At 37.7% G+C, this 21,264-nt stretch overlaps 4 protein-coding genes across 5 annotated transcripts; 2 read left to right on the forward strand and 2 right to left on the reverse strand.

Annotated features, from left to right (window-relative positions):
* On the reverse strand, positions 178 to 3,477 carry LOC18792116 (probable disease resistance protein At4g33300). Its single transcript, XM_007225209.2, has 5 exons — positions 2,662 to 3,477; positions 2,105 to 2,499; positions 1,642 to 1,997; positions 1,358 to 1,563; positions 178 to 1,257 (listed from the first exon to the last, which is right to left on the reverse strand). The coding sequence occupies exons 1-5, from the start codon at positions 3,362 to 3,364 to the stop codon at positions 449 to 451; spliced, it is 2,469 nt and encodes an 822-aa protein (XP_007225271.1). The 5' UTR covers positions 3,365 to 3,477; the 3' UTR covers positions 178 to 448.
* Positions 4,278 to 7,352, reverse strand: LOC18791670 (protein OSB1, mitochondrial). Of its 2 annotated transcripts, none has more exons than XM_020560682.1 (4): positions 6,297 to 7,352; positions 5,635 to 5,693; positions 5,359 to 5,439; positions 4,278 to 4,902 (listed from the first exon to the last, which is right to left on the reverse strand). In XM_020560682.1, exons 1-4 carry the CDS (start codon positions 6,803 to 6,805, stop codon positions 4,634 to 4,636), a joined length of 918 nt encoding a protein of 305 aa, XP_020416271.1. In that variant the 5' UTR covers positions 6,806 to 7,352; the 3' UTR covers positions 4,278 to 4,633. The 2 variants fall into 2 exon arrangements, with proteins under 2 accessions (XP_020416271.1, XP_020416265.1); XM_020560676.1 differs by having other exon boundaries at positions 5,359 to 5,443; positions 5,635 to 5,773; positions 6,297 to 7,350.
* LOC18790872 (mitogen-activated protein kinase kinase kinase 5) lies at positions 10,315 to 13,143 on the forward strand. The gene is made up of 9 exons (XM_020555362.1): positions 10,315 to 10,897; positions 11,027 to 11,114; positions 11,345 to 11,407; positions 11,499 to 11,665; positions 11,942 to 12,017; positions 12,222 to 12,281; positions 12,375 to 12,485; positions 12,635 to 12,841; positions 12,994 to 13,143. The coding sequence occupies exons 1-9, from the start codon at positions 10,410 to 10,412 to the stop codon at positions 13,066 to 13,068; spliced, it is 1,335 nt and encodes a 444-aa protein (XP_020410951.1). The 5' UTR covers positions 10,315 to 10,409; the 3' UTR covers positions 13,069 to 13,143.
* Positions 15,161 to 20,123, forward strand: LOC18792872 (mitogen-activated protein kinase kinase kinase 5). Its single transcript, XM_007227026.2, has 10 exons — positions 15,161 to 16,123; positions 16,233 to 17,090; positions 17,220 to 17,307; positions 17,819 to 17,881; positions 17,989 to 18,152; positions 18,361 to 18,436; positions 18,660 to 18,719; positions 18,805 to 18,930; positions 19,096 to 19,305; positions 19,451 to 20,123. The coding sequence occupies exons 1-10, from the start codon at positions 15,720 to 15,722 to the stop codon at positions 19,502 to 19,504; spliced, it is 2,103 nt and encodes a 700-aa protein (XP_007227088.1). The 5' UTR covers positions 15,161 to 15,719; the 3' UTR covers positions 19,505 to 20,123.

The raw sequence follows: 21,264 nt of genomic DNA on the forward strand, positions 1-21,264 counted from the left end.
TGGCCTGATGGATTTATCTTTTATTATCATTTTGATGAGCTAAAATGATGTTATGGGATAGGGGGGATGGGTGTAGACTAATTCAAAGAGCCATATAAGCTCCCCCCGCCCCAAAAAAAAAAAAAAAAAAAACATGCATGAAAATATCAACCCCAACCAAGACCATAAACAAGTGTATGTCAAAGAAACGTAAATTATTATTAAATATTCCAAATGTCTTGTCCTAACTTTTGGCTTCATGCTAAGTTGCTTGTGAGTTAAGTCACCCTGTTGCTCCTTAGCCGCCTATCGTAAGGATGCTGACGGAAGAAATTGACAGCACTTGAACGACTTATGAAGTCTTGAAAGATTACAGAAACCAAGTTTCTACTTTACATGGTGGACAAGTTATTTACAATTTACGTGAAGTAATAATACAAAGATACAGCCAAATATTGGTACAATTTGTTCACTCGTCAAGCCAGTCCAGATCGAAATGTTTCTCTGCTGCCTGAACAAGAAGGTCCGGCAATGCCTTCTCTGCATCTCTCCACAGCCCAGACATCTCTTCATCGCATACTACACGACGCAGAGAATGTAATGTTGTAGCAGATTTTGGTAGGTTCCTGATCTGTGAACACTCCCTCATGTCAATCTTTTCCAAATTTGCTAACTTACCAATGCCTATGGGAAGGCACCTCAAATTAACACATTGGGAAATGTCTAGGTATTTCAAACAAAGTAGCTCACAAATGCCAGCAGGAAGCGTCTGCAGTGCCGGACATGCATATAACCTTAGGATTTGCAGAGATTTCAGCTTATCCAGATCAGTTGGCAGCTGGTATAGGCTGTGGCAGTTGGTTATGCTCAGGTTCTTGAGCAAATGCATTTCACAAATGCATGAAGGCAGCATGAATAAATCGTCACAATGATCGATTGTGACTTCCAATAGCAGAGGAAAGGCTGATTGATCAAGGCTGTTACTAATCTTGCATAGGATTATTGAAAATTTCCTCAAATTTTTCAGGGGGGTGGTGGATAATTGAGGGACGGAAACTTTTTCAAGCCAGAGGGTTCTCAACTTGGGCAGAATTGACAACACTGAAAACCCATGGAGGGTTGCATTTGATGTACTGTAATTCATTATTATCAATGCCCTCAGCTTTGGCATGTTGGCAATGAAGGGAGGTAAAAGGTACTCGTTGGAGGCAAAATTCAAAATGAGCACTTCACATTTAGGGAACTCCATCTGGAACCAGTCCATCTCTTTCATTTCACCTATATTGTAGAGTGATAAATTGTTTTAGCTCGGGTCGAAAGACTTGTAATAAACAACCTTAAATTTAATCAAATAAGATCATTCAGGGCATCGTAATACCTGTATGAATTGATACAATCCTGGCATTAAATGGCTGATCTGAATACCTGTCCCATTCTCTTGGAAGTTCTTCCTCTCTTCTTGCCATAAGTAATCGACTGCGATTATTTACGCAGTCATCATCGCTCAAATGAAGAGCAAGGTCCCTCAGCACATCATGCTGTGTAACAGAGATGTCATAGCAACTGCTATATATATCTCCATCTCTACAATATTAACACAAACAAAGCGTTAAAACTCAGATTCATTAAACATTAAACAGAATGCATTGGCAACATCAATACCTTGCATCTTTCACCAGGGTAAGGAGATTCTTATCTGAAAGCTCGGCAAGAATAGCCAAGGCTCCTTCTTCATCAATACCGTGTGTTTCAACCCACATGTTGGTAAGCAGATCAAGAGGGATCTTCTTGTCTTCTGGAAAGGCACCCAAGTCCAAGAAACATTCCTTAACTTTTCGGGGTAAGCAGTTCACACTTATTGCCATCCGTTGAAGTAGATTGTTCTCATGGGACTCACAAATAGCTTCTCCTCGTGACAACCTGCTCCTTGCATTTGCCCAATACCATTCAGGCTGGTCCCTTAATGAAGCTCCAATCACTTTAAGAGCCAGAGGAAGTCGCTTACACTCGTTAACAATCTAAAGTTGAAGCAAACAATCAGCTAACAGTTTAGAGAAGAGGAAAAAGGCAACATAGAGAACCCACTTTAATTAGTGGAAAATGGAGAGTAATTGTAAGAGAGTACCTGCTTCACCAAATTTTTATCAGCAGCAGGAGGAACTGACTTTTGGCCAAAAGCAGAGTGGCAAAACAGAGAGAGGGCTTCATCTTCCTTTAACAACTCCACGTCATAAGTGGCATCTATAACTTTTGGGAATTTGAAACGTGAGACTACAAGTATCTTGCAACCGGGAATTTTAAAGAGCAGTGGCTCAAGCTCTGCGAGTGACCACACATCATCCAAAACCACCAGAGTTTTTGTTACGTTGAGCCACTCATATTGCAGATTCCATTGAGGAAGCACAGAAGTAGGACTCAACATTTGGTTCCCCATAATAAATCCCACAATCTTCGCTTTCAGATGCTCCACATTTGGAGACTGTGACACCGTCAGGAACAAAATTCTTTCCTGGAAGTAAGCTGCATGGCACGCAAATGGTGATGAACAAAAAACAGAGTCAGTGTTTGATTAGAAATTCTATAAGAACCCATTAAAGAAAACTCACATTCTAGAGAACCCATAAAAGAATATACTGAAAAAGAAGCAAAAAGAAGAAAAAGTTGGAAGCTTTAATTACTCACATCTAACTTGATCATCCTTGCAAAGCTCTCTAGCAAGAGTGGTTTTTCCAGAGCCTCCAATCCCACAAATCCCAACAACCCTCAAATCCTCTCTCCCAAAAATCATCTCCTTCACCTTCTTCATCCCCAAACCCAATCCCAAAACCAATGAATTGCTGATCTCCCACTTCATCTTCCCCTCCTCCTCCACCCTCCTCACAGACTCTTCCATCCACCCACCGCCGCCGCCACCACCACTACAAGTTCCAATTTTTAAAGCCCCAAGCCGTTGCTCCAGCCGCTGGTTCCCTTCAAACCGGTCGAACCGCTGAGCAGTTTCAATCCTCATTTGGTGCACGTCAGCCAATATATGGGCCTGCAATGGGCCCTGCATGAATTTGGACACCGTATTCTCAAGCTTCTCCATCTTCCGGGCCAAGAGGAGGTTCTTGTAGACGTTCCAGCGTGGGGAGGCGAGGACCTTGTTGGCCAGCTCGAGGCCCTGTTTCAGAACTTCGGAGAAGCGGTCGAGCTGGAACTGGCGTGCGGCTGGTAGCTCCACGCCAGAGAATTTGATCTCTTGAATTATGGGGAGGAGGACATTGATGGAGGCTATGAGGCTCTCTGCAGTTCCTTTGCTGAGACATGACTTTCTGGAGATGGATAAGAGGGTCTTCAGAAGCTCGGTCGCGATCTCTCCGGCGAAGAAATCTGTCACTGCCATTACTAGTTACTACGAGTCTGAGCGTGTGGTGGCTGAGTTTGGCAAATGCGAGGCAGCTTCCCAGTTTGAGCTTCCTAAGTTTTTCTTTATCTTGTTTGAAATTATGACATGTAATGGGAAATGCTACTAAATTAGTCAATTAATTATTTTAAAAAAATGGAATTTTTTTTTTAAAAAATTTGACTCTGTTTATTAATTTATTATGTCTATAGACTATAATGCATGCACTGACTGAGCCTAAATCAAAGACTTTCAAGTCAATGAATACCACTTTAATTACTTTTTGAAAGATGCAATAATGGAAGGTAGTTGATTACTTTTTACAGCCAATTATATGTCTTGTTTACTCAATGACTTTCTTTGTAGGACCTCCATCTTTTGGTCAATCCGATTTGATTGACTTTGGAAGAGCTTGCTGCTTCTGGACAGAAAACTGAACAGTGAGTAGTTTTTAGATGCTTGAGAGCTTGCTCCATTCCTTTGAGTTTCAATAAATCTGATAATTTGAGGCTTACCATCCTCTGATTGATACTCATCCTTAATTTTTCTTAATTAGTGACTGATTCAGAGATTGACATCTAATTTCTTTTGTGTGATTATCTAATTCAGACTCTAAAAACGACTCTGTTTCATACCCAAAGAGAAAAATAGAAAGAAAAAGAGTTTCAAGTTGACGAGAAGGACAGGATGGTCATTTTGTTGGTCAATAGAGGAGAATCACCACTACGGTCTACAGGGTGCAAGAAACAAGCATCATTGATCTGCTCTCTCATCTTCAACATCATGAAACAGATGAGATAAATTCACCAATATACGATGGTCAAATTTATCTTGTTTCTAGTCATGTACTGTAATTTTCTACCCCAATCCTTAAATATATGCTCGTTCTAATACCATAAGCTTTTGAAAAAAAAAAAAAAAAGAATTACAAGGACTTCTGTACATTCCGAATTTTTGTATGCAAATATGTTTTTGTTAAGAGCTTTACAGAACACAATCGTTTACAATTGTCTCACCCTTTACTGATGGACCTCATACGGTCACGATCCATGTCAATCAACAAACCCACTTTTGCGCTAACTTTCTTCTTCCTTTTTTCCCCATCAAATATTTGATTTATTTAAATTGCTCATATATCATGCTTAACCTCTCTCCTGTTTTATGACCAATTCCATTTTTTCTTGTTTCCAGTCCATGGCAGCAACATGTAAACCCCCGCAGCAAGGCTCCAATACCACAATCCATTCCTTTTGTAGCCTGCACCTACACCTACTCATCATACTCCCACTTGGAGACACGGAAACGTTTTTGGCCGTGCCCTTGTTGTGCCATTCTCGTGTCAAGCAATTCGAGTTGTCTTTTAATCCATGGAGGATCACCTGGCGACAGCCAGAGAGCTTCACCAGTATCCTTGTGCTTAAAATCTGGTTGCCTTGGATTCAACTTGTCTTCCCTGTTATCCCACCATTCATACGGATTGGCAAAAAACACTTGCCACAAGTGAAGGCGATCCTTATACTTCTCTGAAACAGCTCCACCTAGATTTAGTCAAGGGGATAAAACATCTTGGGAGATTCACTACAATACCCAATATAGGAGCTCACATTATAAAAAAAACTCTATATGAAATGGACTTTAAAAACACACCCAAAGCCTATTTACAATATAACAAAAAGACTTTTAACTTCTTTTAAATTACAAAATTACCATTGATTTCTTAAAACAAACCCAACTCAAAAACCTCACAAAAAAGCCCAAAACACTCAATAGGGCATCAAAGTAATTTAATAATTACAATTCAATTCAATATGGCCACCTGTCATTTTTTGGGTATGTTTATAGAAATTAAATAATGTATGGTTTATTTATAGTTTTAGTGCTAAGAATGGGTATTTGACTAAATATCTCAAACATCTTCTTATTCAGAAAAAAAACAAAAACACAAACACAAAAACAAACAAGTGAAAGACATTGTAATATAAGTATGGCAATACCTCCATCAGATTGTGGTTCCTCATAAGTTTTGGAGCTTGATCCTTGTCCATGTTGTGCTACATAATTCAACTCCTGCACTACTAACTATGAAAAAAATTCAATGAACATGCACATAAATATTTGTAAAACAAACAACCCATGTCCATGCCAAAAAAGGGAAAACCAACTAAATAATAAAATAAACAACTCTAAGGTATATTAAGTGCATGAAACAGGAACCAAAAATTTCTAAAGATACTCGACGCAATGTTCTGAAAAATATTAAACATGCTAACCTGGTGATGCAGTCTGGAATCCCCATTCTGATCCGCCTTTGTGTAAGAACCTAAACAACCTGAGACATAAATAAAATCATTCTGTTTCAAATGTTTGAAAGACAATTCTGCCATCTCGCCCCACATCATCAGTAGTATCCTGTTCACAAATTCTACATGAGTTCACTACATTTCCAAAACTCTCTATCAATACAAAAGCAAGTATCATAAGGAAAGTGACATGAACAGAAGTGATGAACAATCATAGACACATTTTGTAATCAAATTCATAAATCAATATCTGGGGACCAATTCCTCTGTTTTTCCAATAGAACTTAATCCTAAATAGAAGTAATGGTCGTAAGTTAACTTAACAATAACAAAGGCGAAACCATTCATAATTCATCCATAAAACAGGGATTTTAAATTGGCATTTGACTAGTTGACACTGACAGAGACACATAAATTATTTACTGTTCTTGCACACAAATGGTAAATGGGTCACCCATTTTCATTGTCTGCTTGCCTTATACTAAACCAATTCAATCATTTAACAATAATCTCATAAAACCCAATTTCATCCCACAAAAAAACCATGCCTTGTAAATTATACTTCCACACAACAAAAGAGAGCCTTTTCATAATAATCCATTCATAAATAAAAAATAAATTCATAAACTGACCTAAAATTGCTGTCAGATTGAGGGGAGTTTTTGACGCAAAGAACAGTGTGAACGCCAAACGGACCACGGTCGTTGTTGTTTACGACCCGAAGGGGGTGAATCACAGTGCCGATAAAGCTAGCAGAGTTGCCCAGATTCTCTTGCCAAGGATGCCATACAGTGCCGATAAAGCTAGCAGAGTTGCCCAGATTCTCTTGCCAAGGATGCCATACAGTGCCGATAAAGCTAGTAGAGTTGCCCAGATTCTCTTGCCAAGGATGCCATACAGTGCCAATAAAGCTATCAGAGTTGCCCAGACTCTCTTCCCGACGACGCCATGTGATTGTCGTTGGACGCTGGAACTTGAGTGCGCGCCGATAAACGCCGCTGCCTTCTCGGTCGTCGTCGGAAAAGGAATTTGAAACCCTAGGGTTAGCGGCTGAAGACGAAGATAAAAGGGCGAGCCTTTGCGAGAACAATAGCGAGGGACTTGGCTTCCTAAACTGGGTTAGAAGATGAAGCGCCTTCATATGCGTTTGGAGATCGCGATCATGGGTTGAATTTGAACTTTGAAGTCGGGATTTTGGCGGGTTTTTCTCTGAGAGTTCTCCGACAGAGTCCGGTTTCTATGATTTCGGCGGGTTTAATTTTGCTCCAAGCAAACAGTGAGAAACAGGGCTCTGAACTGGATTTGAGCGGTTGGGCCTTAACGATGTCGTATTTTCATCTATTGGGCTACGGATGGATCCATATTTGATCATGAGGTTCCATACAATTTGGTCCATCAGAAATCAACATAAAATTCTTGCAACCTATATAATAATAAAGAACAGCAATTTGAAGCAAATAGTAACAGGATAGTGGACGCTAGAGAAAGAAAAGAGGGAAAAAAAAAAAATTAGAGTTGGATAGCTATGATCAAGTATGTACAGCATTATTGTAACTTACCTTAAAATTTTAAAACAAATAGAAACATGATGAACGACCAAAAAATTAAAAATAAACACGGTAAAACCGAAACCTAATCCAATTAACTTGTATTTCTTAAATTAGCATCCAATCTAATTAAAAATCAAATTAAATATAGATATTGAATTAGGTTGGAACTTGGTTTGGTTGTTAAAGTTTTCAATTCAATGATTTTTTATTTATTTGCAAAGAGAACTTTTTTTTTTTTTTGACAAAAGAGCAATATAGTATGTTATTGATAAGATAAACAAAAACAAGTACAAAGCAACTACGGTGTCAAATATGGATACAACTTCTCTAATGGCCAAACGCAACAATAAGTTGAATTGATCTAGAGAGAATATGCACTACCTATAAAATAATTAATATCTATGAATTAGTAACCAGAATCACATGTACTCAAAGATGCAATAAAGATTTGTCACGCAACAACAGAAACGGCAAATCCGTATCGAAAGTCAAAAGCCAAAATAAAATAAAATATCCTAAACAAAAAATAAACCACAACAAACTCATAAAGAGTTCATGGGAATTACTAGACTAAAACAAACTAAGAAATAAGACCACGTCTCCACAGCCAGTGGCATAGCCAAGATTTCACATTAGAGGGGGCCTTTCACAAAAAAATTAAAATTAATTCGAATAGGAGCCCTCAAGTGCTAACCAGGTTAATAAGTTAATAATATCATTTCATATTGATTAATAATTTATCCATTTATTTACAATTATAATTGTCTTGAATTTCATATTTTAAAATGATTGAATATTAATCTCATCATCTATACTATTAAAGACTCAAAATTTAATAATTTATACTTCAACGAGAGAAGAAATATAGAAAATGTTCATAAATCCCCCTACTTAGACATGTAGCAAACAGAAAATATATAGCAACACATATAAGTAAAAATATGAGAGAGGGCATGAGCCCACCCTGGTCGTTAGATGGCTCCGTCACTATCCACAACCTCTTGGGCAACCCAAGGAGAGTCATAGCGTCATACCTCCTAAACCTAAACCCGATGTAACCTGACATCATCCATACTTCGTAGCTCCAAATTTATATCAAAGGCTGACAATTGGAGCCAAATCCTTACATGTGTGGGCCAAAAGACGATAACTATATCATTGCAACGACAACGTTTTACAATGATTGCTTCTACATCATAAAACAAAGAATCATGTGGGAAGGGGAAAGGAATGAGAGGAATGAGATTTGTGGAGAAGAAAGGGAATTGAGTGGGAAGGGTTGGCTATAAATTTTTCTTTATCCTCCTTTTGGATCAGGGAAAATAACTCGAAATTTAGCTAAAAATTGAAAATTTAAAAGGAGAAATTGACAATTTCCTTGTTTTGTAACTTAAGCGCAGAATTTATTATATGACGCACGAAAAAATCGTAGAAATTGGAGTATCAAAATTTTCAAGTTTAATTTTCACCAAAATATGCGTCATTTCACAATTTCCATAATTTCATTTACAAAATTCGACATACATAAATCCAAACATTAAAATCTTTAATTACCAGAAATTGAAATAATGGAGTAAAATTTTCTCAAAAAATAATGATCATGTGTGTTTGGGGGTTAGCGGCAAGAAATTTTTCTTTAAGATTTTCTCGAAGAGTAGCGATCGCGTGTGTTGCACTTAAACAAATGTAGTGGTTTGGAGTATTCAGGCAAGATTTTGAGTTCGAGTTCTAGTATCCGTATTATGTGTGTGAGTTTAATATGCTATCGTCCCTTTCAATATAAAATATCCTAAAAAAACAAAACAAAACAAAAAAAACAAAAAAAAGATAAATTCTTAAGTTAGTGTGATGGATGGTCACACTATTGTGAGACATTACTAATTTAAAGGTTATAATATGAATGTAGAATATAATTGATAATTCATATAAAGAGATGGATAAACGCACGTGTTGGTCAGATTTGTCCTTTTAACTTTCGTCCTCCTTGCTTAAAAGCATTTACTTTTATTTTAAAAACAGCCACCACAAATGGTATGGTGGCTAATAGTTAAAAATAATAAAAAGAAGGAAAGGAGAACACCTAGAAGGTCATCTCGTGGATGAACATACATTGCGGGTTTGTTCCTGCGTCGTGTTCCAAATTCTGACTGGCTGACTCTCCGACCTCTGCAACACCAACAACGACGACAACCTCAAAGTCTCTCTCACTCTCTCTCTCAATTCGTCTCTCACGACGAGAGATTAGGAGGATTCAATTTCAGGCTTTCAGTCAAGTAGTTTTAATTCTGAATTAAATATGTTAAATCTCAAGAGATTAGAGTTTAGTTATTGTCTAAATCTTAACAATTAAAAACCATTGACCGTAAAAATTCAAAATGTTTGAATTTAATTCAACCACAGAGGAGATGTAAGTTAACCCCCTCCACAAATAACACTTGGGCCAATAGGCCATTAACAAAAGCCATAAAGGGGCTCAAACACTTTCAAACGACGGCTGCATCTAGCTCTAACAACACCACCATCACCACCACGTGCTTTCTCACTCACCCAAATGTCGTCTTCTTCTGCATTTTCTCTTCACAAACCCTCTACCACTGCCTCTTCTTCTGCTGCTGCTTCTTCTTGCTCTGTTTCAGTTTTGAAACAGGACAGTGGGGCCAGCTGTGAGCAGGATCCGGGGAGGCTCATGCGGCAGAGGAAGTTCCGCTACCTCAGCAACCTGGACCTCAGTTTCTCTAGTTCCTCTCTCACTTCGCCTGAACATTCGTCCCCCTTGCCTCTTACTGAATCTCCTCTGATCCGCAGATCCAACTCTGTGCATACAGATAGGTACTTGGACCCTGCGTTCATTAGTTTCTAATTTTCATGTACCTTTCTTCCATGTGTATGTTTTGCGTGTTCATTATGTCTTTGTTATAATGTTGAACTCTGAGGTGGTCTTTGCTGTTTGAACAGAAGCCAGATTGCCACAACCTCAGCAACCCTGAATTCTAATTCAAGCATTTGTCAAGGGGCATTATATAATGGTGGGGGTTTTAATTACAACATGGGCCTGAATGCTTTTTCTAGGACAACTCAAGCAAATCGAATCGCGAGTCATCCTCTTGCACCACTAAGACCAGACATTGTGTGTGGTTTTCCTATACATGTTGCTACCACTTCATCCATTAATCGTTCAAGCATTTGTCAGAGGGAATGCCAGAAGATCTTGATTGTGGATATGAAGGTTACAACTTCAGTAGGAGTGCTCCAACAAGTCCTTCATTTAGCCCTCGAAGATCAAATGCCATGGATCCTTTTCCTACTTTTGGGGTTTCTCGAGAACAATATCAGGATTCTTATCCTTCAAGATTACAACCAAACAATCCTCATCATAGTCCCAGTCATATTTCTCCTCCTCACAGCCCCACATCTCGAAGTCTACGCTTCAACCACGAAAGTTCAAATGGAAATGCATTTGCGTTGCATCATAAATCATTTACAGAAAGGGCTGAAAGTAGTAGTCAAGTGACAGTCAATGCTCATCCTTTGCCTTTGCCTCCTGGAGCAGTGGAACCACCACAGTCATCTATCATGCATCATAATGCAGAACTTGTATCCACATCATCAATGAAACCTCAATGGCAGAAGGGAAAACTTATTGGACGCGGTACCTTTGGTAGGGTTTATCATGCAACCAACCGGTATGCTGGTCTCCGGAATCTTTGTGCTACTTTCTCTTGACTTTGTTCTGCAATGACCAATACTTAGTTTTGCTCTTTGTTCTTTTTCTTTTGATTTTAGCTCTGTAACCATTTCTAATCATGTGACAGAGATACCGGCGCCTTGTGTGCAATGAAAGAAGTTGATCTCATTCCCGATGATCCTAAATTTGCTGAATGTATAAAGCAATTGGAGCAGGTTCGTTTCTGGAGTCCTTTATCAATTTGTTAATTCACAGGGCAGTTGCAGTTAATATATTGTTGTCTACCTTTAGGTTTATTAAAAGAGCAAGTCAAAAACTGCAAAGTTGTTCATCTACACACATGCCACACACTTGCGCTATGATCTTATCAGCATTGTTGTGTAGGAGTTTTTCCCATTTGCCTTTAGCATGTTTTATAACTGTTCTCACCAGCTACATGGGACAGGAAATTGAAGTCCTCCGTACACTGAATCATCCGAATATTGTGCAGTATTATGGTAGTGAAGTAGTGAGTATCTTTTTCACATGTGCAAAATTTATTAAAAACTAATCTTTGCCAAATTTACTAAACATGGGGAATATTGTTTTTGCGTATGCAGATTGATGATCACTTCTACATGTACTTGGAGTACGTTTATCCTGGATCAATCAATAAGTACGTCCAAGACCATATTATTGGAGCCATGACAGAATCTGTAGTTCGCAATTTTACTCGCCATATCCTCTATGGGCTGGCCTTTTTGCATAGCAAGAAGATAGTTCACAGGTGAGAATAATGCTCGAGTAGCAGGGTAATATTGCTGCGTCACTTATTTGTTAAAAAGAGCTTGTTACTGTATAAATTGTCTCAATAAATGATGAGACAAGAAGAACCTTAGGAAAAAAATGTTTTTTCTTCAAAGAGAATGTTTAGATAAACTGTAGAGATTCTTAACATCATCCCAACAGGTTAAAATAGGGAAAAAATTTGAGAATCATGTTGCCTTTATTGGTCATAAGCTTTCCTTGCTTTATTGAATGGAGTTTTTGTTGATTGTGCTAGGGACATAAAGGGTGCAAATTTGTGCGTTGATACATCAGGAGTTGTTAAAATTGCTGGTTTTGGGATGGCAAAACGAGTGAGCTTTGTAAATTTTTTGTTACTGACCTAATTTCCTGACAAATTCATGTTTGAATGATCGAGATCACAAGTTTTCGTTGTTGTATATGTGATTCCTTCAGATATAGTGATGTTATGTACTTGTGTATTTTGTTCCTGTCCTATCAACACCGGCTGCAGTACATGTTCTTGGTTTTATATATAACTCATCTTTTGGATGCAGCTTAACGGACAGTCAAACAATCTTTCTCTGAAGGGCAGTCCATACTGGATGGCTCCTGAGGTAATCACATCATCACTATCTAAGAGTTTGTAGATGGTCTGTGTATACTGTACGTATAATCTTTATATACCTTCGCGCGCTTGTTTTCTGTAGGTCGTAATACAAAACAATCCAGATCTTGGTTTGGCCGTTGATATATGGAGTTTGGGTTGTACCATCATTGAGATGTTGAATGGAAAACCTCCTTGGAGTGACTTTACAGGAGTAAGTTAGTGAAAACAACTTTTTCAGGCTTTATTATTCATCATAGTTTCTGATTTTGAGTACTGTCTACTGCCCAAAAGGCAACCTTTGCTCTGTTTGAGCATAGCTTTGTTGCTTTCTTAACACCTCCTTGTCTTTCTATCTGTCAGCCTCAAGCTATGTTCAAGGTTCTGGAAAAAATCCCAGATATACCAGAAACATTATCTGCAGAAGGAAAGGACTTCCTCAGTCGGTGTTTTCGTAGGAACCCTGCAGAGAGACCATCAGCTAATCAGCTACTTGAGCATCCTTTTGTACTAAACTCACATGATCAAACTATCTCACACTATGCCCACAATTTTTCTCTGATGAACCTGGTGAGTTTTCACATTCAACATTCAGTTGATTTTTTTCCCCTAAAGCTATAAAGTTATGCAAAGTAAAATTCAAAGAAAATTAAAGCATGAAATTTCGATTATATCGCTAGTAGATTGATATCTTGGCATGTTATGTGCATGCACTATTGTAGGTTAACTTGCGTAGTCCTAGAGACCGAACTAAGCTAGAAAATAGTCGACGAGAGAGGAATATGAAAACCTGTTAGTGGCTAAAGACGAAGAGAAAAGGGCAAGCCTCATGAGAATAATACTGTAACAGTGAGGAGGGACTTGGGTTGTTGAACGAGGTTAGAAGACAGCGCCTTCATATGCGTTCGATGATCAAGATTTGAGTTCGGTGAGGTTACTTTTGTTCCAAGCAAAGAATAAGATTCTCAGTGCTTTTCTTGGTTTGGGCCCTCGTTATGTTTATTTGGGCCTTACTATAAGTTATTTGCTAAGGGTTAGTGCTTGTCCAGGCCTTTTTCTTTTATCGGGAAAATTTTTGAGGTGTTTTTTTCTTTAGTACAAACGATAATTTTTAAAAGTAAATTTAGGTTTTACTCATAAAAAAAATTTCACTTTTGAAAAGACAGAATAACCTCTCAACTTTCAAACTAAAGACATGCAAATGTAAAAGATTTCTTAGGAAATCAAAAAATAAATAAGGGCAATTTTGAGAAGGGATTTATTTATTTATTTTTATCGTGAATCAGCTGTCGTGACATTAGACCTTTGAATTTATTTATTTTGGATAAATCAGTTGATTAAATATTGTTTAATATGTGCCGTGTATGTGATTCAGTGAGTCTGATTAAAAGTCACCTTAACATAAAATTCTTTATTGAGGCTTTCTCGGATAATATAGAAAAATACTCATTTAAACTTAATTATAATCTCGTAAATAAAATAATAACAATTCTAATCCCATTGAAGCATATTGCGGAGTGTCCCCAACAATGATAATTTTTTTCAACTATTCATTTGAATTGAAGGGATCCTTCTAAAGAATGAGCGTGTATAATAATAACATGTGATATAAGAAAAGAAAAATAGAAAAAAACAAAGTAGAGTTTTTCTTTGTTTTTTTTATAAGAGGTGAAGATGAATGAGAAGAAGACTTAAAAGTCAACTTTTCAGGTCTTTGGGGTTTTTTTTTATGGACGAGGTCTTGGGGTTGTTCAAATCCAACTTAATGTCTGTTATTAAATAAGAATGATCCTTGGTTTGAGTGGGGAATATCTCGTAAGCCTTTGTTTAATCTTAATCTTAGAGATCAACGGAGCAAGCAAGGCACTTACAAAAGAACAATATTTTCCTCCTTACCTAGTAATGTGGCTCAAACACAAATTGACATGTGTTTTTTTTTTAAGTCTCAAAAGTGATTTTTCCTTCTCCTTACATATATAATGTCTCATTGTCTAGTTATGAAAAACTAAAGAGGTGGTTTATGGGATAGATGAAAGCAATTTAAAAAATAGAATTCAGTTATCTATATATAAAAGGTAGAGAATGGTGAAACATTCAAAATATCAAAAAATGCCTTTTGTTAATTCAAAGATTAAGAATTAAAATTATTAATTAAATGAGGATAATATGATAAAAAAACAAATATTTTTTTATTATTTAAAAAAAAAAACATGTCAGTTTGTGGTTGAGCTACATCACTAGGTAAGGGGAGGAAGTATTTTCCCTTACAAAATATGATTTGAATAAGCAAAAAACTAGTGGGTTGGCTTGGCTTGCTAAACCTAAATGCATGCCACCCAACAGCAGAACGGCCGACCAAGAATACTTGAGATTTTTCAGAGACACAAATTAATCTTACATTAAAAAAACAAGTAGTTTTGACATGGAATTTGATTCGTGCCTCCTTGGCTGGTCCAGTGGGTTTTGTCGTGTTGACGATGAGGCTTTTTTGTAATTTTCTTCCAAATCCAAATCTCCATCCCATCATCCATGTGTTCCTAGTCTTCTTCGTTCAACAATAAGTTAAAAAGGTCAAAGGGGCATACAGTAAGACACCGTAACACGGTATCAACCGGACTGCAATTTTAGGTCTGAGAGTTTTTGGTTTTGTTTTGTCAATTTTCAGAACAAAAAAAGAAAGAAAAAGAAAGTCGAGGATTGGTTTGGTTGACGAAGTCCTCTCCCCAACCAGCCCAAGAACGCCTAGCTTTGCAGTACGCATACGCTTACGGCGTATCCTAGATTTCGTCAACTCCAAACTTTCGCCCTCCTTCCTTAAAAAGCATTTAATTTAATTTTAAAAACAACACCAACACCAACTAATGAGGATAATTTTTAATTTTAAAAACAACACCAACACCAACTAATGAGGATAATTAATAACTAATCCCATACTTACCTTAACAATTAAAAATAAAAAAAATAAGCAGCAGAAGGTCATCTCGTGCATTGACAATTTGACATTGTAAACACAGAGAGTTTGTGAGGGATTTGTTCCTCATCCTCCTGACTGGCTGACTCCGACGTCTCCTCTCTTCTCCATCACCAAACAATATCAAAGTCTCTCCTTTAGTCTCAAAGAGATTAGGAGGGAGAGAGAGAGGACCCAAGTAAGTTCCCGGCTTTCAAGTACTCTGAGGTTTCAATTCTGAATTCCCAAGCAGGGTCTTGACCATAAATAAATTCAAAGTGTTGAATTTAATGAACAAATAAAGTAAACGAAGCAAGGAGGAAATTCAGATCGAAGCTAAGCGAGAAACAACGGAGCTGCTTCCCCTTCCACAACTTCACAACATAGCTTCGGAGCTCTGCTCTCTGAGATTTTGACACCAACAAACAATAAAAGACCACGGCTCTAAGCCTTTTAACTTTTGCAAAACCAGAACCACTTGCTTTCTCCATTACCCAAATGCCTTCTTCTTCCTTTTCTCTTCGCAGACCCTCTGCCTCCACCTCTACCTCTACCTCTACCTCCTCTGTTTCTTCTCCTTCTGCTTCCTCTGTTTCAGCTCTGAAACAGGACACTGGGGGCAGCTGTGAGCAGAGCCCCAGGCGGCTCACGCGGCAGAAGAAGCTCCGCCACATCAATGATCAGGACCTGTGTTTCCCCCTCTCTGAAAAGTCTCGCTCTTCGCCCGCTTCGCCTGAATATTCCACCCGAAAGTCAACGTCTCCGGATCGTGAGTCCAAGTCAAACCACTGGTCCTCTTCGGCTGCTGCTGCTCCACAACCCTTGCCTCTACCGGAATCTCCCGTGATCGGGAGACCCGGCTCTGTGCCCAAAGATGGGTACTTCGGCCATGCGTTCTTCAGGTAAATAAAAAGCCTTCTTTCGCCTCTGTGTCTCTGTATCCGTTTGCGTGTTTATATGTGTTTATTATAATGCTCAACTGGGGGCGGTTTTCGTTGTTTGAACTATCAGGAAAAAAAGAAATCAAGTTGCCACAACCTCAGCACCACAGATTTCTAATTCAATCAATAATCAAGGGGCATTCTCCTCAGCACCACAGAATTGTAATTCAAGCAATCGTCAAGGGCCATCCTCCTCTGCACCACTGACTAATTCAAGCAATCGTCGAAGGGCATTATCTTCCCAAGATGTAAATAATAATGGTGGGGGTTTTAATTACAACTTGGGACTGAATGTTTTTTCTAGGACAGCTCAGGCAAATGGTGTCTCAAGTCATCCTCTTAGCCCACAAAGATCAAACTTTGTGGAGATGGATGGTTTTCCTGTACATGTGGCCACCACTTCATCCATTAATTCTTCAAGCAATTATCATAGGGGAAAGAGACAAGAAAATGAAAGTTACAACTTCAGCAAGAGTGCTCCAACAAGTGGGTTTTCCAGTCCTGCAGTTAGCCCTCGAAGATCAAAGGCGGGGGATCCTTTTCCTGCGTTTGGGGCTTCTCAAGAACAATATCAGGATACCTGTCCTTCAAGGTTATCACCAAACAATATTGCTCATAGTCCCAGTCATTCTCCTCTTCCCAGTCCCACATCTCGAAGTCCACGCTTCAACCACAAAAATTCAAATGGAAATGTATTTGCGTTGCATCGTAAATCATTCACAGAGGGTTTTTCAGAGAGGGGTGAAAGTAGTAGTCAAGCCAATGCTCACCCTTTGCCTTTGCCTCCTGGAGCCGTGGTACTTCCACAGCCATCTAGCATGCATCACAATGCAGAACTTCTGTCCACATCATCAATGAATGGTCAATGGCAGAAGGGAAAACTTATTGGACGAGGTACCTTTGGTAGTGTTTATCTTGCAACCAACCGGTATGCTGCTCGCTGGAAGCTTTGTGCTACTTTCTCTTGACTTTGTTCTGCAATGACCATTAATTAGTTTTGCTCTTTGTTCTTTTTCTTTTGAATTTAGCTCTCTAACCATTTCTAATAATATGACAGAGAGACCGGGGCCTTGTGTGCAATGAAGGAAGTTGATCTCATTCCCGATGATCCTAAATCTGCTGAATGTATAAAGCAATTGGAGCAGGTTCATTTCTGGAGTCCTTTATCAATTTGTCGATTCACAGGGCAGTTTCAGTTATATATTGTTTTCTACCTTTTGTTTATTTAGACTAACCAAATTGCGGAATTAGGGAATATTAGTCATTTATACAGATGGGCACTTGAAGTATTGAAGGAGTTTTTTCTCTTTCAATTATGTTGTGATAAAACTTTTAATGGGACATGTTGCGTTGTGTCTGCTGTTATCAATTATAGGAAGGAATGAGTTGGTTGACATTAGCTAGTCAAAAACCTGCATAGTATCTCCACACATGCCACACTTGCACTTTCATCAACATTTGTTGAGTAGGAACTCCAGTTCATGCCTGCCAGTAGCCACTACTGATTATTGCACACAGGTTGAGGACGTGTCACATATACTGAAAATATATTTCATTTATGCTCAAATATGCTACTGCGCATTCCGTAATAGCTTTATATTTTTGCATTTATCTTTAATATGTTCTAGGACTGTTCTTACTAGCTACCTGTTGCAGGAAATTAAAGTCCTCCGTGCACTAAAGCATCCAAATATTGTGCAGTATTATGGTAGTGAAGTGGTGAGTATATATTATTTATGGTAGTGCAGTATAAATCTTGTTTATATCTTCAAATTTATTAAAGACAAATCCTTGCAAGTTTTTGTAAAATTGTGTTTGGTGTGCAGATTGATGATCACTTCTACATATACTTGGAGTATGTTCATCCTGGATCAATTAATAAGTACGTCCAAGACCATATTGGAGCTATGACAGAATCTGTAGTTCGCAATTTTACTCGCCATATCCTCTCTGGGTTGGCTTTTTTGCATAGCAAAAAGACAATTCACAGGTGAGAATAATGCTTGAGTAGCAGACTTATATTGTGACGTCACTTATCTGTTAAAAAGAACTTGTTACTTCATAAATTGCTTGACTCAATATTTGATGTTTCCCGTCAAAGAGGATTGTCTGGATAAAATGGGGAAAAATGTCTGGAAAATCATGTTGCATTGCTTGGTTGTAAGCATTATTGAATGAAGCTTTGATGATTGTGATAGGGATATAAAGGGTGCAAATTTGCTTGTTGATGCATCAGGCGTTGTTAAACTTGCTGATTTTGGGATGGCAAAACATGTGAGTAATACCTTGCAATGTGAAATTTAATGCATATATTTTCCCTTGAACTAGTGTAGCAGTGTTGCTTCTTCATTGTTAATCTTTTGTCACTGACATAATTTCCTGACAATTTTATGTTGAAATAATTGAGATCACATGTTTTTCTTGTGTATTTTGTTTCTATCAACACTTCCTACATTATTTTTCTGGGTTTTATATATAACTAACTTTTGGGATGCAGCTTAACGGACACTCATACAATCTTTCTCTGAAGGGCAGTCCATACTGGATAGCTCCTGAGGTAATCATATCACCATTATCTATAAATTTGTAGATGGCCTGTGCATACTGTTACTGTATATAGACGCCTCGTTTGTTTTGTGCAGGTCATAAAGGCTGTGATGCAGAATAATACTGATCCTGATCTTGCTTTGGCTGTTGATATATGGAGCTTGGGTTGCACAATCGTTGAGATGTTCAATGGAAAACCTCCTTGGAGTGACTTTACAGGAGTAAGTTAATGTTGAAACTTGTTATGTTTTATTTATCATAGTTTCTAATTTTTCAGAATATTGCCAACTTCCCCCAGTTTCATGTGTTCAGTGCAAATCTGACTTCGCTCTGTTTGAGAGTCGCTTCATTGCTTTTTAAACATATTTTTGTCTTCTATCTGTCAGCCTCAAGCTATGTTCAAGGTTCTGAACACAATCCCAGATATACCAGAAACATTATCTGCAGAGGGAAAGGACTTCCTCAGTTGGTGTTTCCGTAGGAACCCTGCCGAGAGACCATCAGCTAATCAGCTACTAGAGCATCCTTTTGTACGAAATCCACATGATCAAACTGTCTCACACTATGCCCAGAATTTTGCTCTGATGAACCTAATCGTGAGTTTTCACATATTCAACACTCAGGTTTTTATTTCTTAGATCAATAAAGTTCAGAGAAGTAAAATTCACAGAAAATCAATAGACATTTCGATTATATTAGTAAATTGATATCTTGGCATGTTGTGTGTGTGCACTATTGCAGGATAAATTGCATAGTCCGACGGACCATACTAAGCCAAAAAATGGGCGATGTTGATCTCTCCACACACTTCCAGTTGAGAGGTGGCTTTGCACCATTCTTCATACCATGTGCTCAAGTATCATCCCTGTCCCTAAACTAATTGCAGCCCTTGTTCAAGTTAAAGCTTCCAGCCGTAAGCATTTTAAAGACTCATGGAAGGGAAGACCCAAACCTAGGACCCATATGTTTTTGGAAGAAATGGAGCCAAGTTTCTCTCATGCAGTATCTGGAAGATGCTAGCTTTTCTTTGGAAATATGCCAGCGTGCAGCTCTAATGGAGATTTTTCCGTTGCTCATTTCACCTTTGCTGCCTTTGGTGAAGTTACATGGCTTTATCAGTGAACCAACTGAGAGGATTTGGAAGCTGGTTATTTTATTCCTCATCAAGTTGAGGACTTTCAACTAATATGACGGGTTCCTGCTTTGGGGGATGACTCTTTTTTTTTTTTTTTCTCTCTTTTGAGAATGTCACGTGGAGCTAAGATCAGTATAAAAAAATAGAGTGCATATATTTACATAGAACAGGTGATGGAGCTCATATGAATTTGTAAATACGTTTTGTGTAGCAATTAACATTTAATTGAATCCATGAAGCCGGCTTATAGAAAATTTCAAATATTCCTTTCTCGGTAAATGAGTTCATGATAAATTTCGATTCTCTGCATTTAATATGATATGCTTTCATAAAGGACATTAATTTGACATAAGTTGATAGATGAGGAGAACAATGTCATGTGCAACCACTAGTTACATTACGGTCTCGTTTGGTTCATGGGAAAAGAAACTTGAAAATGGGAAATCAATTGTTTTCTCATATTTGGTAAGTCTAATTATGAGAAATTGTAGTCTGGCTCATGAGAAATAAGGGGGGAAAGTAAAGGCATCCTCTCAACATGGGTTTTGTTTTCCCTCCTCATGGGAAAGTTTGTAAAAATAAACTAATATTAAATACATTTTTTTATGACCATTTTATCCCCATTAACAATTTAGAATTACTATATATCATTAAATGCATTATTTTTTTATTTGATTTAATACGGGTATAATTGAAAATTTATACAAACTTTGTTTTCCATTCCTACTCAAAACAAACATGGGAAAGGAAATAAAGATATATTTTCCGGTTACTTTCCGGGTATTACTAAACGTGGGAAAGGAATCTTCCATTCTCATTCATTGGGGAATGACATAGGAAATAATTTCCCATCAAATTCATTCCATGAACCAAACGGAGCGTACATGATAATTATACTTTATGTTTGATGTGGAATTGTTTTATTAAATTATGGGTCCATAGAATAATTTAAGTCTATAAAAAAATACTCCAAAGTATTAAGCTAAATCCTATAAATAAATAAATAAAGAAGAAGACGTATTATGCTAAATAAAACCTTTTTTTTTCCTTTTGAGAATGCAGAATAAAACCATTGCCATTTATCTTTTTTGCTGAAAAATAAAACTAGGCCAAAAGTCATTTTTGATCTCTATAGTTTGACACTTCAACCACTTTTGACCCTATAGTTTCAATTCCGTCATTTTTGCCATTGTAGTTTCATATTTGTAGCAATTCAAGGATATGTTAGTATTCTTGTTAATTTCTTTAACTATGCAAGAGGCAATTTCGTCAATCCAAAACCCTTGAGTGTAAAAGCTTGTTTGAAATTCTCTCCATTTCATATTAGGGCTCGAAATTCAACCACTAATTTCAATTTTTAAAGAACCCTAAACCCAAATGACCAATTTCAAGCCCTAATATGAAATTAGAGGAGTTTCAG

The sequence above is a fragment of the Prunus persica genome, chromosome G1 (assembly GCF_000346465.2).
Source record: "Prunus persica cultivar Lovell chromosome G1, Prunus_persica_NCBIv2, whole genome shotgun sequence".
NCBI classification, from domain to species: Eukaryota; Viridiplantae; Streptophyta; class Magnoliopsida; order Rosales; family Rosaceae; genus Prunus; species Prunus persica.